At 40.3% G+C, this 16,972-nt stretch overlaps 1 protein-coding gene across 1 annotated transcript in view; it reads left to right on the plus strand.

Annotated features, from left to right (window-relative positions):
* The first annotated feature begins 373 nt into the window (after positions 1 to 373).
* The window catches only part of LOC145489600 (tumor protein p53-inducible protein 11-like), a 20,814-nt gene continuing 4,215 nt past the window's right edge, over positions 374 to 16,972 (plus strand). The window contains exons 1-9 of the mRNA XM_081468594.1: positions 374 to 1,096; positions 1,712 to 1,827; positions 7,364 to 7,439; positions 12,725 to 12,783; positions 13,331 to 13,379; positions 13,592 to 13,697; positions 14,071 to 14,122; positions 14,206 to 14,252; positions 14,891 to 16,972. The exon at positions 14,891 to 16,972 is cut by the window's right edge and continues 4,215 nt beyond it. Coding sequence (XP_081324720.1) covers positions 884 to 1,096; positions 1,712 to 1,827; positions 7,364 to 7,439; positions 12,725 to 12,783; positions 13,331 to 13,379; positions 13,592 to 13,697; positions 14,071 to 14,122; positions 14,206 to 14,252; positions 14,891 to 15,069 — 897 coding nt within the window. The 5' untranslated portion in view covers positions 374 to 883 and the 3' untranslated portion in view covers positions 15,070 to 16,972. The remainder of the gene's footprint in view (positions 1,097 to 1,711; positions 1,828 to 7,363; positions 7,440 to 12,724; positions 12,784 to 13,330; positions 13,380 to 13,591; positions 13,698 to 14,070; positions 14,123 to 14,205; positions 14,253 to 14,890) is intronic.

The raw sequence follows: 16,972 nt of genomic DNA on the forward strand, positions 1-16,972 counted from the left end.
TTTCTGCGTTGTCGCTGATCACAGCGACAACGCAGAAACCTCCAGTTAATTTTCCGCGTTTTGTTTACGCGCCTCCGAGAAAATACCGAGAACTCCTTTCGTGGAAAAGTCGTGTTAGGGATCGTCGAAAATGCCTGCCGAGTGTTAACCGAAGATTACCCGATCATTTATTTGCATCGCGTGATCACCCGGGCGCTCGGGCGTGAAATGCGATTTTGCACCGCATCACCGCGATCATCGATTTGCGAAACCGGTGAGCACAGAGGGCAATATAACTCGTTGACCTGACTTAGTCCTCGAAGGTGATAATCATTTACATCTCGTAACTGCCTTCAACAAGTGAGACGTGCTTCGCTCAGTTGACTAGGTAAGATTTCATTCCTTAAAGATGTTCACTTTCTTCTTCTACGGTTTGGTGTGAATGTAAACTTGGTATACAGCGAAGTTCTTTTAGTTTTACTTCGAATTTCACCTTGTATGTTTATTAATCTGATACATACTTCAGCCAGCAGAGATATATCTTAATTCTTAATTTCGTGAGTTTACTTTGAGTTTGAGCCATTTCTTCAAAGCTCTTGTTCTCAAAGACTATAAGTAAACATAGGTTTGTAACTAAGATTCTGAAGAAAACAAACTTCTTGCCAGTTTTATCAGAATATTTTGCGTGACTTTACTTGAATCAAGCTCTAGCCTTTGATATTTGTGTTCGTCGCGTCTGTTCGCTTCATTTCAGCTGAACGCTTGGTTGAATTCCATGCTAAATTATCGATAAAAAAAACAGTCGATAACAGATGAATAGCTAAATTTTTAATGTCTATGTCCACAGAAGTAAACAAATTAGAAGTTATTTCAGCTCATATGACTTAGATAGGTCAAGAAAAGAATGCACTCGAGGTTAAACACCAGATTTATCTTACTGATTGCTATCGATCAAATATTTTATTTTGGGAGACGGAAAATCAGGAATTTTTCAGCTGACGAGGAGAATACACACGAACTTTTCGCGGTTTTGATAACAAAACTAGACACTCTTTTATTTAAAATCACGGACATCTGGCATGAGACAAGCAGCGTATTCGTGAAACAGCCTTCAAACGTCAGTCGAGCTTTTTTCCTGTCATGCATGCCTGGTTCAAGAGTTGTTTTTGATTCTAAAATAGAACTGTAATCGCCCTCAGCAGACCGAATATCAAGAGTGGCTCAGTCAAGTCATACGTCAGTACAGCTTAAAGAAGATACCGTTTGTCTAAATTCACTTGAAGTGTTTTCATCGTCCCTCTTGACCAAGGTTGCGTTGTTTCATTTTTCGCCCGGTCGTTGAAATCCTTCACAGAAATCCATTTTCTATTCTAGTGTATTATTCATATATTTATACTGCACGTGCAAAGTTCCTGCTGTCAAACTCGACTCTACAGAAAGAATACCTCACGGTTGGTCGAATCCTGCTCTGTATTGAAGATGTAGACATAATTATTGCCGATTACTAGCACTGGCTGGAATGCAAATTATCCCATCTCCGGAAAATTTTATAGCAATCTCTGAAAACTGCTGCAAGCGATGTTTTATCCCTGGGGAAGATGACGATTTTCCGACGAGGAAGCATTTTTGCCGTTGCTTTTCACTCTTTCCAAGTGATATGCTTTAAAGGAACGAAAGGAAATTCTTTCTGTTTAGTGATGCTTGTTTCAGCAAGTTTTCATCTCTCCAACAGGAGGACACTGAGTCTATAGAAGAGAAACAAGACGGCCAGGACATCGACGATAGCAACATGGCCGACCCAGTGAGATTGAGTGCCCCGGATGTGTACAAAGACTATGCTGTCAGGAGGTAAGCCAGAGTACACATGCTCGATAAAGAACTCCAACTGAACAACTGTAGTTTAAATTGAAGAAAGTGGAAGGTTGTCCTGTGGCAGGAAACTGAAAAAAAAATGATATCTCAGCTTTTTTATCCACACCCAGAGAAAACAAATCAAAGGAATCGATCGCACGGTTTGCGCGTCTTGAAAAGTTTGGCCTAAATATTTCAAGTTCGTCGTTTGTAATCCGTTGCAACCATCCTTGTTCCTTGATGGTTTATTATTATCTCTTCTCTTTGGTGTTTATTTAAATAAACAATTTATTATTTAAATTGTTTATTTAAAGATAATTTTGTACTTGGCCAAAATAACTCAAAATACCGTGATTGAGCTCCTTTAAGCTAACAGCCATAAGTGTGTTTCTAAAACTATATATTTGGCTTTGAGAGCAAAAAATTCAGAGATTTTGCTAATAATCTGAGAAAGAGGGAGTTCAAATTTGTGAGATTCCTCTATATTTGACAGTGATGTCTAACACAGCTTGAGAGACAAACACTTTTATCTGACTTACGGATTGTGCACAAGTTTATAGGGGAGCTTCGTTCATTACTCGTTATGAAAAGCTTAAAGTGATTCACCGAAAAACTGTCAAAAATAACGATTTATGGCGAATCTAAAATTAGGCCTCCAGTAGACTTTGTCCTCGGTTTTTTATCACCCTCAAATTAAATCCGATCGAAGAAAAGCAAAGCTGACAACGCGAAGTTTCCGCGAGGAAACACCTCACCTTTGACCCTAAGAAACTTCGAAATGACACGATGTTTATCTTTTGTAGCTTCCTCTATAACAATAAACAGCACAAGCTGGATTAAGAAAAGCCTATTGTGCTTTTCAAGGTCAAGCCCGTGAGAATCAGTCCTCTTATCATCCAAGACAAACAAGCTCATATAGTTATTCTGGGTCTCCGCCGGGTTATGTTGCATAAAAACCATATAGATTCTCGTTTTGATACCTTATTTGTATACATACCCCCGTTAAGGGATGAAACGTCGGTAGAGAGGCGATCTGGGCGCGACAGAAAGAGGCCCGTTTCAATTTAGCTCCGCCATGAAGCTAAGGAGCAAGTTCCTGAAACAGATCACCTTGGTCTAATGACCGTTTTTTTTGTTTTTTCGTTTTTGTTTGTTTTGTTTTTTCGATTTGTTTTGCTTCCAATATAACTTTCTTGACGTCGCTTACTTCCGATGGCCAGTAAAAAGGAAATAAAATGACTTGGAAGATTAAACAGGATGGCGTTTCCCGAACGCCGCAAACTTGCTCCTGTTTCGCTAAGCAACTCTGCCAAGTTCGCCTGCGTTCGTTGTCACTCAGGCTAGCAACATTTGAAGCAGGAATGATGTATCTCCAACTACCTCTCGCCATATGCCTTCATTTTAGCTATCAGATGTAAGAAAGGCTATCTTGCCTCTCGAAATACACTTATTTTGTTATCAACGATTAATCAGTTAGAATGGAACCACGTTGTCTCTACAGATAACTTTCTTATTGGTCTTGAAATTTACATTTATTTTGAACCTGATTGAGGTCACGTCAATGAGAGGCAGGGCTACGCGACGCTACTGTCCGGGTAGTGCCCCTATACAAAAAACATTCTGAAGACGCTGTCCTCGCATACGGCGAGAGCGCCCGCGGAACGAGCGGCCGAGCGACCCAGCTGTCCTACCGAAGCGACACCATAATAGTCTTTTCAAGTTCTTCGTAGCTGACAAAAATAAAGACAGTGCTAAAGTCGCTTAGGCCTCTTCTAATATTTAACATAGGGTTAACCTCACTGCGCCTTTTGTCCAAGAAAAATTGCTATGTCAGATTGTATGTTTATGTTAACTCGAGAATTATGGTTTTAATTTAACGATGCGCAACATACTTTGTTCAAAACATCATAACTGGCTATTACCCTACCTGGCGATACTCGACGAGCGAGTGGACGGACGCGGGAGACCCATTTTTGGCGCCTGATTAAAAGCTTGGAGACACAACACGTTTCATATTTTTCTCTTTTTACAATTCGATATGGTTTTTAGAATTGTAACTCCTCTTTCGTGAATTTTTAATGTCGTCTCCAGTGAGAAAAGTTGCCCGACTTCAATGCCTTTCGCTGTTAACATACATTGACACCAAGGCCCTGCCGGCTAAGAGAGACAGATGGCTCTGGGAACGAGAATGGGGGGTCTGGCTGAGTTTCACTGGCTTCTAGTTCCCAGGGCATTTCTCCCTTGTGGGAACGACGTTGGATGTCTTCGATTTGCCTTAATTAATAGTTTTTCGTCCAGACTAATCGCCGACAATCTGCGACAATTTTATTTCCCAAGGCCAAGAGGTCAACGGACCTTCGACTACACCGAAAAACACTCGCAAAAAGAGATTATGTGTGTTCGTTAGTACACGAAAAATGTTATCAACAAACCAACGGTTTGAATGACCGTGGAAAAAACAAAATACCTATTATTTAGTTTTGTTTGTATGTATGAGAAAGATTTTTATAATGTATCAAGCCGTGTTTGAGGATAGAGAGAGATCAATTTGCATCTTTTAATCGGTCTACCTGTCTGTTGTCATACCAAGAACTTTCGATTGAGAAGTGACGTTCGTAGAATCATTTCGAAATCTGATTGGTTGCATTTTTCTAATAATGCAAGTGATATTGCAGTCTGACGGTTTTGTCCTCTATGTGATTGAAAAGAAACGAATTTGGACCGGAGACCAAGAAGAATGTCATTATTTTCATGAATACATATTGATATGTCACCTCGTCTCAAATATATCTGATTGTTTCGACCCAGTTTTTGTACTAACATTTACCAAACGTGAATATTAAAAGATGTTTCTTTTGATTTAGTCAATTTCAAGTTTGTCTACCTTGCATCCGGGAGTTTGATGTTTCCTGGTTGTTTCAATGTGGATTTCATGCAAATAATGTGGATTTCATGCAAATACGTTGGAATATGTTAAATAAACCCACATATTTATGACCATTCGATCGTTTTCCTGAAGAGAAGCCTGCTGCTTGACTTATTCACGAAAACGCGTTAAAAAATTTCGATACCATCTCCAGACTTTGACGAGTGAAGTTCTTTCTTTATTTTATCAGAGAAGGTTTGAGTCAAGCGGCGAATTTACCAGCTGCCTAGCTGCTGTGTTCCTCTATCCCTCGCAATATAATTGACACACACGTCACTGCCCGTAAAACATTGAGCGAAGCGGCGAATTAGAGGCATAACGAGACGTCAACATTTGCTCTGTCAGGTCCATGGATTGGAATTGATTAGTAACCTATATTCTCTCGATCGGGACGATTCCCACGTTTTCCCTCAGCTTTACTGCGGTTTTACCGAGTCAGAATTGGTCATGCTGGGAAGATTGAAGTAAGTTGCTATTCTTGTGCTTTCTAAATAGTGTTTTAATTTCCTGCCTTAGCGCCTCACATCGTTTGCGATTTCGCTTCGATTTCGTTTTCGATGCGGCTTCACCTAAATCCACCCCAATGGCCAAGCCGTGTTTCTACAAACACGATCAACGTTCACAATTATCACAAACCAAGATTTACAATTTCGCCTCTGCGAAATGACAACTGTTTCGAGGGCCACTAAAAAATATTTTGCGTAAACGAGTGGTGAAACATTTTCAGCTGACCGAAATCAATACGAATCTGAAAGATGGAAACAACAGATATATACGAATTGTGATCTATTTTGAATATATTACTGATCTTCAACAGACTGTAATTGCATCAAGGAAGGGGCTAACAGACCTTGACGAAAAGTATTCCTTTTGCGGAAGAAAGTTAATTATGTTTTCCCCGAATGATCAAACGTTGAAGATGAGGTTGAAATCGCTGTGAGAATATCTTGGCAAATCGGAAGTGTTATAATCCGCGCTTTTGTTGATGGAGTTCGTTTCATGTTCTGCTTTGGTAGTAGCGTGGTGACCTGACGAACGGAGTGTGGAAACACGGCGTTTTTTAATTAACAAGGGATTTTTAGAGTTTAAAACAGTCGAAAATTTGCATGTTACATTACTCTTTTGCCCAACATAATTACTCCTAAAATCTAAAAGCAGCAGATCGGCCGTGGAGTATTTTTTGCAATATCAATCAAGCGGTTAGCCTAAAAGCTCAATGAAAGCGAAATTGGAGACGTATTTTTCCAGTTTTAGCTACAATCTGCCATTTGTTTTTTTTGTTTTTTTTTTATCATTTTATTTTTTATTGAAAGATTGACAGCTCCACTCATTACTTCATTTTATTAAACAGCAGTGTTTTTATTTTTTCTTAACTATGTTATACAAACTTAATGTTGTGTTATCACATCAGGCACGGATTTCATTCGTTCAATCGAAATTACGAATATTCCCCATGCGTCGAAAGCGCCAGAATAGATATTTGGATAATTCGCGGAACAATTTCTGCTCCAGCCCTCCCCTGTTAGTACCACTTCGCGCAAGTCGGTATCGGGAGTAAGTTATAGTTCGCAACTCGAAAACATCGGTCCAAGAGTTTGTTCGTAATTGGCGTACGATGTCCACGGAGAATAAACGACCGGCCCTGGTGAAGACAGAGAAGTATGAGCTAAATTTCGCCATAGAATTTCGCATGCCTTGTGTTTTGATAGCTTAGCGCGTTTTCTCAGCTCGATCAAATGATTGCTTGTTGTAAATATCTTATACTTGTGTTAATTCGTACTGTCATCGGGCTATGTAGCCCGTCGTTTCTGCCCTTTGATGCGAAATCTTACTTATTAGAGTTTCTAAAGGTTTTTATTAAGATGGCTCTAATTCGTTTATGTGGACAGTTAACGACTTTGTCGATCGATAACTCCGCTAGCGTTCTGTTTTCATTCGCGTTTCCTCGGCGGATCAGTATTTTGATTTGATATCACCATCCGTTCCAATTCCTAAAATCGCGAAGTCGACTCGCCCATATCTTATTCATCTCCGCTATGCCTTTTATCGCAAAAAGGTACGCTCGAGTATTAATTTATCTCTTGCAGGGGAGGCGATTTGATCGTATTTAGCTTCGCGCTATAAATGTTAGCGCAAATATAGCCGTGAAATATCGGCCTGCGACATATTACGCCAGCCAGACTTATGCGGTTAATTTTCTGCGTTGACCTCAAAATCATGGCGACGTGCAGGCAGATCGCGTGTTATTTAACGCATTTTAAGTGTTTTACTTCGGAACGCAAAAATTTGTACTGTTTATATCGGTTTTGTTTTGTTCCAGAAAGCAAAATATGTGTGAATATATATCATGTTGCGATCTTCAATTTGGTGTATTTTCTTTATTTGTAGCATGCATGTTTTCTTATTTTTTTTAATGCGGATAAAGATTTCTGTTTTTTATCTCGACGCAACAAGAACTGCCGTTCAGGAAAGCCAGTGCAATTGTACATTACACGCGCATTACCAAAACGCATTGAAATCGGAATTGGGCAGATTTTGCTAAAGGGAACAATGTCGCCGATTTTGAAGCTGTTTGTATTCATGTTAGCACTGTTTGTTCACTGACAGGCGCAGCTTTGATGATGCCCAGAGTCGTTTAAAATGCAGAAAGCTTCTTGGAATCGGAGGAAAGGAACCTTCGAAGGTATGTATTAAATAGGACGCGTAGGATACGGTAATAAAACGGCCGGGTTATTTTTTTCGCGCGCTTTCGAAACGCAGCCTCGTTGTTACAATGTACTGTCGCCGTGCGCTCACCGCACTTTGAATAAGTTTCCTTTCTCATTATAATATTCATTTGTCAAGCTGTAAATCCTGACATGGGTCTTGCTTTGATGATTACTTTGGCCGTACTGGCTCAGCTCAACCGAAGAAATTTTCATTCCTCGTGCACTTTCCAAATCTCAAGCGAACGTAATTCGCTCGTTTGTGCTAAGAGAAGAAATGATTTTTTTGTTGTTGTTTTTTGTATTTTTCTGTCCCTTTCCATTCACACAATGACCTTGTCAGAGGCTATGAGTGTTTGACAGAACTTTTGCTTTTGAAATGACTCTCCGAATATTAGTATCAGATTAGAGAACGTTTTCAAGCGTGTTTTCTTACGTTTTGTCTAAGGAAAAAAAAGGCCCGTGTTCGCTAACTATCGTCACCGCTACGGCAGCTGTATTCATGATTTTCACCATATCGCTTGGGGTTTCAAGCTGTACTTGATTACATTATTTGTTCTCTGATAAATGAGAATATTGCTGTGCATTGGCGGCTTGTGAATAAATTCACCAGGATGTACGAGAGTTTATTGTTCTAAATATTATTATCATTTTGCTTTGAATAGAGCATGGCGTTCTCTTCAAGGAACCCCGTGCTCGATCTGTTTCAAGATTTCTCAAAACTGCAGGAAGACCCTATAAACTGGCTAACAATAGCCAAACTTTTGTTTGGTAAATAATGTTACAAACTTCTTCGATGTTTCGCATGTGTCATTAACATGTTGTCGAGAACATTAAACCAAAACCGCGAATTTTGAACTCAATGCGCCCAAGTTCATAACCGGTGTCTCGCAAAGATTTTCAGCCAGGTTAATATGCATTCAGGTTTTTAATCGAAAAAAGTGACAGCGCAGAATTAGAAAAAGGCCAACTAGCGCATCCTATTAAGCTAGAAATACATAAATATACAATTGTTTTACTTTCTTGACATCCCTTGCCTTTGTGTGTTTATTTTTTTTCCCCTTGCAGTACAGTTTCTTTAGATCAAAAACCTGAAATATTTACAGCTTGTCTTTTCTGTGACATGGCTGTCGTTTTTTTTTTTAATCTAGACTATCTTACTTAGTTTAATGTCTGAAAATTTTAAGTTTCAAACTTTAAAAAAAATGAAAACAGGAAATCTTGGTTTTCGTCCGGTTTGACAATGAGTGAAATTTCAATTTTGTATCAAAAGAGAGCTTTTAAGGGAGCTTTTTATAGCTACCAAACAATAGTACATTTCTTTTTGAATTGCTAATAATAACTCTGTCTTTTAATTCATGGACAGAGATCACCCCAGGGCAGATATGAGATAAAAAGTGCGATTTTGTCCCACAGTTTTTTTATTACTTGTCGATAATAGTATTTATTTTTTTCTTTCAAACCGGATTTCTACCTTTTACCTTTTGTCTCAGCGATGTAAATCTCTTTAAGTCGATCGCTGATTGAAGGTCTAAGTAATAATTCACATTAGTGATTCCTCTTGAAAGTGGTGTTTACGGCCACTTAAACCTGCTTATGTACTCGCCAAAGCTTTCGCAAAGGTGTGCTTTCAGCCGTGCGGTTTTATTTTGTGTTTGTGCCACCTTAAGGTTTAGACAGAGAGTTGACACCTTGATTATGCCTGTTTTGAGTTGACACTGTATTTACGTAGCGATACGTCTGTATACACGGCTGTAGTTCTTTTATTGACGAAGTTCATTTGACTTTTTGATGCCAAAAATCGCTGAAATGATCTGAATTCAAACAAAGATATCACTCACACCTGCTAACGACCGTAAACCCCAACATTATGAGAATCATAGCGCCCTCTGTTGGGAATTTCCTAAAACGGTTGAACTCGTGGAATTCGTTAACGCGCTTGCAACTAACGAAGTTTCGCTTATTTATGTTGGCTTTTTTGTTGTTGCGTATTAAACATTAGTTGGCTTCACACCTGAAGCAGTAAGCAGTTGACTCAAGTGCACTTGAAAATCTCAAGTCGCACTTTAATTTAGAGCTTAGCACCTGATGGCAAAGAGACAAACTAACTTCCGAGTTAGGATTTCGAGTTGGATTTTCGAGTTGCAGTTTCGAGTTAGGATTTGGAGTTGGAGTTTCGAGTTAGGATTTGGAGTTGGAGTTTCGAGTTAGGATTTGGAGTTGGAGTTTCGAGTTAGGATTTCGGGTTGGAGTTTCTGGTTAGGATTTTGAGTTAGATTTTCGAGTAAGGATGTAGAGTCGGTTTTTTCGAGATGGTTACTAGTAATCCAGCTGCAACGAATCGGCTAGTTTGTCCGTAAACCGTCTCGTAGATTTCCAGTCCAATGCAGCCAACAAAAGAATTCCTGTAGGGGTGGGGCTAGTGTTTTGCCTTTTTATTGCCCGTAAACAGCTACATTTGAATCACGTGTTGCCAGAACGACCAAAAGGAGGATTAAACCTATACATCGAGCTCGAGAAACATAAGCTCGATCAGATAGCTCCAAGAAACAAAAGAATGTTTCTGGACAAACGTATAACTTTCTCGAGGTAAAGCTACGGCGTCTCGGAAGAAAAACGTACAAGGACAAATAATATATAATATCCGTGATAAGAATCTACACACCATACTTGCAAACAGTTCTAATCACAGCCGGCCTGGCGTCGCAATGGAGAATGTAAGTAAGCAAAATTTTCACGGTAAATTTCATATTTTGTCCCTCGAAAGCAAACACTTGGAAACTTAAAAACATATCTTGCAATATAAATGAGCCGAAAAAAAGCATAGACACATGGCAAATTACAAGGGTATCAAACTCGACGACGCAAAAGGCAGATAAGAGCGGAAATCATGCAGACCTATGACCTCTAAAAATTTTGCTATAGCATGGTCTTACGGCTCAACCTCTATTTAAAATTCCTCCGGCTCCTTACAACACAACATGAAGTGCCCTTCATAAACACGAGTGAAGCAACAAAAGGGTCGACTGACCGAACAGAGAACGGCAAATGTACCAATGTCACGAACCGTAGGAGTCGTGTAGGCTTGTCAACCCCATTTTACACTGATGTCCCTGATTAGCCATCGAGTGCCTAGAAATCTAGAAAAAATGCCGTCAAGAAACACGAAATAACGAGGTCGAACTTCAAACAGTAAGGATCGAAAAGTATACTACGCCATTGGCTAGCTCTATCTTGACCAATAGGAGTCGTGTTTGGCCTGTCAACCATTTAAATCATCAAACCACTGAAAATTTATTGGAAATCCCGCCAAAAAAATCCCGCCAAAAAATCCTAACTCGAAAATCCAACTCGAAAATCCAACTCGAAATCCAACTCGAAATCCTAACTAGGTAAATAGGCAACCTCGATGGCAAAGTGTGTTACTTGAAGCATTTTCGCAGTAAAATCAGTCATACATATCACAAATGCGAGTGTTCGTCAGTAAAATCGTGAAGAAATGCACATAGTTGCTTTGTTGCTAAAGAGCAAAGGAACAAACGACATCTTCTGTATTTCTCTAGAATGGCTCAACGCGGTTTTCGGCAAAGAAATCGCTGTATGGCTTTAGCTGACCTAGAAAATGCATTTCCGTGTGACTCGTGCAATGTTCAACAGAGTTTTTCGAGTGCAAGGAAATGACCTGGTTGAAACTTGAAACAGCAGCTGGTTTGTAATTTCAAGAAGAGCATATGGTGTCGGATGATGTGAAAAGCGATGGTTTAGGCTGTCTATGAAAATGAAATTTAGGTAATCAAGTTGTTTATCGGTCCGTTCATCAGAATTATAGCAATGCTGCACATCGCTTTTAGTTGGCTTCCATTTCCTAAAATTGGTCAAGTGCGTTCTCAAGTGTGGTGTAGACCATACTTCGCGGTGCATTTCGGCTTCTTTGATCTACGAACGTTTCCATGGTCACTAATAAGTAAAGTCCAAGTAAGTACATTTCACCCTTTCACACTCAAAGTAGGTTCCAAGTGCACTTAGATTATATTTCAAGCTCTAGTGTGGAGCCAAGTATATCCTCGTTCTCCCAAATCGAAGACCTTTTCATTTTACACCGACTGTAAAATTTGCTCAAAAAAATTTGTAAAATTTGTCTTGGCCCTGGTTCACCAGTTGGATTTACTTTTTTTGTGTGTGTGTGTAAAAAAGGCCTTCTGGAGCATTATACGGTTTTCGTTCACCTGAAACATTGGTTTTTGTTTTTGTTTCAAGGGGAAGTTTTTGGTTTTCGGTGTTATTGATTTTTGTTAGGCAATATCTTATCGCCTTCCTTTAAATAGAATTGACCGAGTCTAGTAACTTCTAAATTAACTGCTGCCACTTCAAGAGATCTTTTGAAAGTTAAATGCAGCTGTAATATGGATGTCTTATAAGTTGATCATTTTCAACACATTTTCGGGAAGCTAGCTAGCTATGGGCTGAAGTCGAGGCGACACGAAGTAGACCGAGTAACAAAATCGGCGCAAGGAACAACAAAATTTCGTCACGTGGATATTGTTAGGCTGGATTACCCGCTCGGGCATCAGTTGCTGTTCGGGAAAATGAGCCCGCGCTCCTTCCCCCCTCCCCCGTCGACCTTTGGGAACCGCACCCGGGGAACTGGACCCGAGAGAGAGGCGGAAATCGAGCCCACGATATTGTGTAACATCAACGTATGTACGTACTGACTTATTCAAAGTGCGGTTTGATTTTCATCTTGTTACATGTGATAGCAACAATCTTTCAACGGAGTTTCTTTCTCAGTTCGCAGTTTTATACGTCTACAACTAATATACTTAGAAAACTCTAATGTCCTGTACAAGGTCGACATGCTAGGCGGCACGCATGCCCAGAAATGCAGTCAGGAGGCGGGAGCGCGGCCGTGACCTCAAGTAACCAAGAATTTTTTTTTCTGAAACGTAGAAACAAATCGAAAGTCCCACCCTGATTTTGTAGAATTCCCTCTTTCATAGACTCCCTCTTCCTCCAGGCGTGGGAATGAGGTTGACTAGTTTAAGTTATTTAGATATCCGTCCAAAAATGAGTTTCAAAATGTTCCAGGTTGAACAGCATGTCTTCAATCTTCTAATCCTTTCTCTCCAGGCTCATTTAGAGAGTATATTGTAGCCTGTCTCACGGTCGCACTTCCCGAAAGAAATTGGATTTCTTTCGGAAAGGGCGGCTGTGACACAGTCTAAGCATATCTTGAAACTAATCTTGATCATCTTACTGTTGTTAGGTTCTACAAGTGCTTGGAAGCCACGAATCTTACTTTATCAGTATACCAAGGGGATATGAGTAAGTTGTCTTATTTTGCCCTGTGTTACTTTGAATTCCCACCGAACAGTTGTCCTTCGTGATGAACCATGAGTGTTGTCTCAATATGTCGATAATTACTTCAATCAAACAGATCAGACATTTCTCTCGAGGCGCCTTCAGTATTTTACAAACACTCGAGTCCTTGCCCTGCCTCGTCCCCAGTCGCCCGCGCGAGAGAAAAAAAAATTAGAGGCGCAGGAGATCATGGTTTTCTCCTTCCCATCGCTCCCTGCGCTCGCGCTCCTCACTCACTACCAACTCACGCTTGGGCTTTCTTGCTCACTCCTACTCTCCCAATCGCCCTTTGCGCTTAGCAAAAAACAAGCCAGTGCAGGAAGCAGGTTCTTACCTGCGAACCCAGATTTAGCGAATATAGCGACCCTGCATGATGCGCATGTCCTGTGCGCCAAACTGCTGACCCGCGTTGGCTCGAGTTTATCCTAAGCACAGCACAGTTTATGTCGAGAGTATTTTACTTTTTGGACCTAATTTTTATTGTTTATCTTTGTGTTTTCTTTTGTCGTAGGACATGGCAGGTTGTGGTGCCAGTTTTCCTTTCTGTAGTTTCACTTTTGGTAAGTACAATACAAGCTAGACTGTCATAGAAACCACTCCACGTGGACGTATAAACGCGAAACGCGGGCGACGGTCTCGCGTGCGCTTCGCGTGGTTTTCAGTCCCGCTTTGAAATGTAAAATTGAAAGAACCTATTAAATCCGGGCTACCTAACAGTTTTTATCCTAGTTATATGTTGTTGAATCTTTTTATATTTTTATTATTCTTTCAGTTGTTGATATTTCCAAGCCAGTGTCTACGTGCTGTGGGTGACAGTAAAGAATCCACCACATTCGCCGGCTCATTATGTTGCCGACTTCTGGCCAGCGCTTTGATAGGTACGTGCAGTTTTCAACTGACGATGTTCTGAGATTTAAGTTAAGGTTTGCGGCAGTTATTTCTCTTCTCCTCACAGACTAACGCGGTTTCCCATTGGCCAAAACAAAATCAAGAAAAAAAATGAAAGGAAAGATTCAAGTCAAAGATGATGACTTGAATAGGGATTCGACCAATCGATGGAGAGTAAATTAGACAGACAGACAAACAGACAGACAGACAGACAGACAGACAGAGCGACCGACTAATCCATGATCTTTCAGTCGCCAATCTTAATTTACTTCAAACGGTCTGCACAGTAAATGGAGGTACCGATTCTAAGTTGTGAGGTCTCCAGTAATGATCTATCTCTTCTGATCTCTCTCCATGTTTTAGGAATCGTTGGTATTTCATGGGGTGCAAAACCTACAACGATATCGTCTATAAAGTAAGTTGCTGTGCTTACTTGGTACACCTGGCTTAAATTAACTGACTAATATAACTCCAAACCCATTTTTTTTTCTTCCACAGACGCATATTAGTGCTTCATTCGACGTACTGCGGAGCAGCGACTTTCTGTAAGTAACATTTATTCCAAATTTTACAATTGTCCAAATTAAAATCTTTATTAACATGGCGTTCTATTTTGCTGCTTTACGGCACAGTTGTTTGATCTTTTTCGCAGATATGTCTTTTGCTTGGTAGCAAGGCTTGTCAGTATCGTCATACATAAAGCCGTTCCTAAGATTTCACCGTCTCTTGACTGCCATTTTTAGACATAAATTCGTATTTCTTTTCGCTTTGCGCTTACAGCGCCATTTCGCTAGTGATAGAACGGTTCGTGAAGCCAAAAGCAAAGGTATTACATATGAACAGTCACAATAATAAAGCAAGTACCAAAAGGAACCCATTAGAGCTTCAAACCAAAATGTAAACGGCACCAAGCGCATCAAAACAGGTAACTGTTGTCAGACGCGGGAAAACATGTGACTGCAGTGGCAAGCGCGGGAAAATATTAAACCGTTGTACCAAAAGCGCGGAAAAATATTACTCCGTTGCACAAAAATCGCGGGAAAAGTTGCGGCTGATGTTAAACCGAAGAAAACGCGCGTAATTCACTTCAAGCTTGATTTTGGTGTTATTCGTAATTGTTTGAAACATAATAGCGGTAGAAGTATTCTGATTTTGTCCAAAATTACTTTTTTCTTTCTCGCAGTTTTGGCTCTGGCCAGCATCTCTCTTCGCACCAAAGTTCTTATCGTTTTGACCGCTCTCCACGCCGTTGTCACCATGGTGAGCCTATTTTATTTCGTGGCTGTCCGCCAGTTAAATAAACCTACTCCAGAAAAACCCAATGCAAAGATCAACAACTGTGACGAGAATCACGTGAACTGATGTTTGCGCATGGTCAAGGATTTATACCGCTGTTCAAAGAAAGGTGCGTTGTTGGCGCAGGCTGGTAGCTGTCGAAGCCTCTTGATCCCTTTACAGTGCCAGTCTCAAAAGAGAACTTCTAGCTCGTGTAATGAAATAATTGTCACAACAGGTGGAAAGTGTAGAGATAAACATTGTTGATGCCATCTTTTGTAGTGTAGGCAACCTCCGTTGAAACCCTTATCCATCTTGGATAATTGTCTTTGTCAGTTAAGTATATATTTTTTATTTTTTATTTTTATTATTTGCAACCTAGCACCATTCTTTGAAGTGCTGTACTGTGTTGCTCTCCTTGGGTAATTGAAGCATACATTGTGTGCAATAATAATTAAAAAAATGTAATCGAAAAACGGACTTGCCAATATGTAAAAAAAAAAAAACATTTGCTTCAGATTCGAAGCCGTTCGTTACCAGATTCAAAAGCAGTGTTGCTAATTTTGTATTTGAAGAAATTAATAATTACTGTGCATGTTGTGTTCGATGCTCTCTTTTCTTTTAAATACTAAACAATAATCTATATTATTTGTCCATCTCGTGGCTCTCGCGGGGCCCGGGGGAACTCCCATATGAAAAGGTGGGGGATGCTCGTGGAAAAATTTGAATCAAACCCCTAAAGGAAACCAATGGGGGCATGGCTTAAGCTTCATTTGACCCCTAAAAGATACCTCTTAAAACAGACTAGGCTTGATTACCAGCCTTCGTTCAGGAAAGGAGCCTTCGCTAGTAGACCAGACTCACGAGACCGGCAAAAATCGAGCCTAAAAACGGAGCGTTTTGTATTATTCTTTTGAATTTCTTCAAGTGCACTCTAAAAGATACTTTGAGAGTAGAATAGTAAAATAGTGGCGTTTCGCCTCGAACACCCTGAGTGAGACCAGAATCCTTGATTTATACCCTGTGCGTGATGAGTATCCCCGACCTTTCATATGGGAGTACCCTCACCCCCCCCCCCGCCCCGCTGGGGGGTGAGTCTCATCTCGTAGTCGCTTGTCGGACCGTTTGTGAATATGAGAAGTTCATACTGAACCCAGAAACGGTTCGCACTATTCTTTGACCCGAGTGCGATGTGAACTTTCTTTATGGAAACGCTCGAGAAATTTTAGAATTTGAAAAAGGTGAAATTCATCGCTCTTGTTTGCGGCTTAAGTTTTCGAATTCTTGCAAACTTTCTGGAGTGTTTGAAATATGGTTATCATAGAAACTGGTGGGAACCGTTTGGTATTTCTTTATCGTCATAACCGCAATGACACAGCGTCATGCAAAACGACAATACAACCAATCAAAGCGCACGTTATATGATCAGAAGTTTATAAAACTAAGTAATGTTAAAACTTGCACAGAAGGTCTTTCCACATCGGTCCTAAACACGCTCTCTCTCCCTCTCCCTCTCTCTAACTAGCCTATCTCTTTTCATCCCGAGATGACCATCAAATTTTCCAAGCCAGATATAGATAAGTCCTTGTAAGTTTGTCGACGACAAATAAAATACGAATCAGTTCTCAGATCTCATGCGTATGCTCAAAACCATCTCGCCTCACAGCAATCTCATTTCCAGGACTCGCCCAGTCAATGTGAACCGAGGGCCTAGGGAACGAGATTGTTTTAAAAGTAGAATTCCTTGTTATAATACAAGGTAGACGACAGGGTAGGTTGTCTCAGTTATGCAGAGGGTACCTGAACAGAGTTTTCACGTGGTTTACGTTGATTTGTTCGATATATTTTGGAGCAAAGCGCAAAATCTAAACAGGTAGATTCTTTCAGAATAGTTGTGTCATCGGTGATAACTTGTCGTCTTCGAAAAATCCTACGTAGGGGGGATGTTTCCACAAAGTTGAACGATTTCCTCTGTGCCAGCAACAAAGAA

This window comes from Orbicella franksi, chromosome 6 (assembly GCF_964199315.1).
Source record: "Orbicella franksi chromosome 6, jaOrbFran1.1, whole genome shotgun sequence".
Taxonomy (NCBI): Eukaryota; Metazoa; Cnidaria; class Anthozoa; order Scleractinia; family Merulinidae; genus Orbicella; species Orbicella franksi.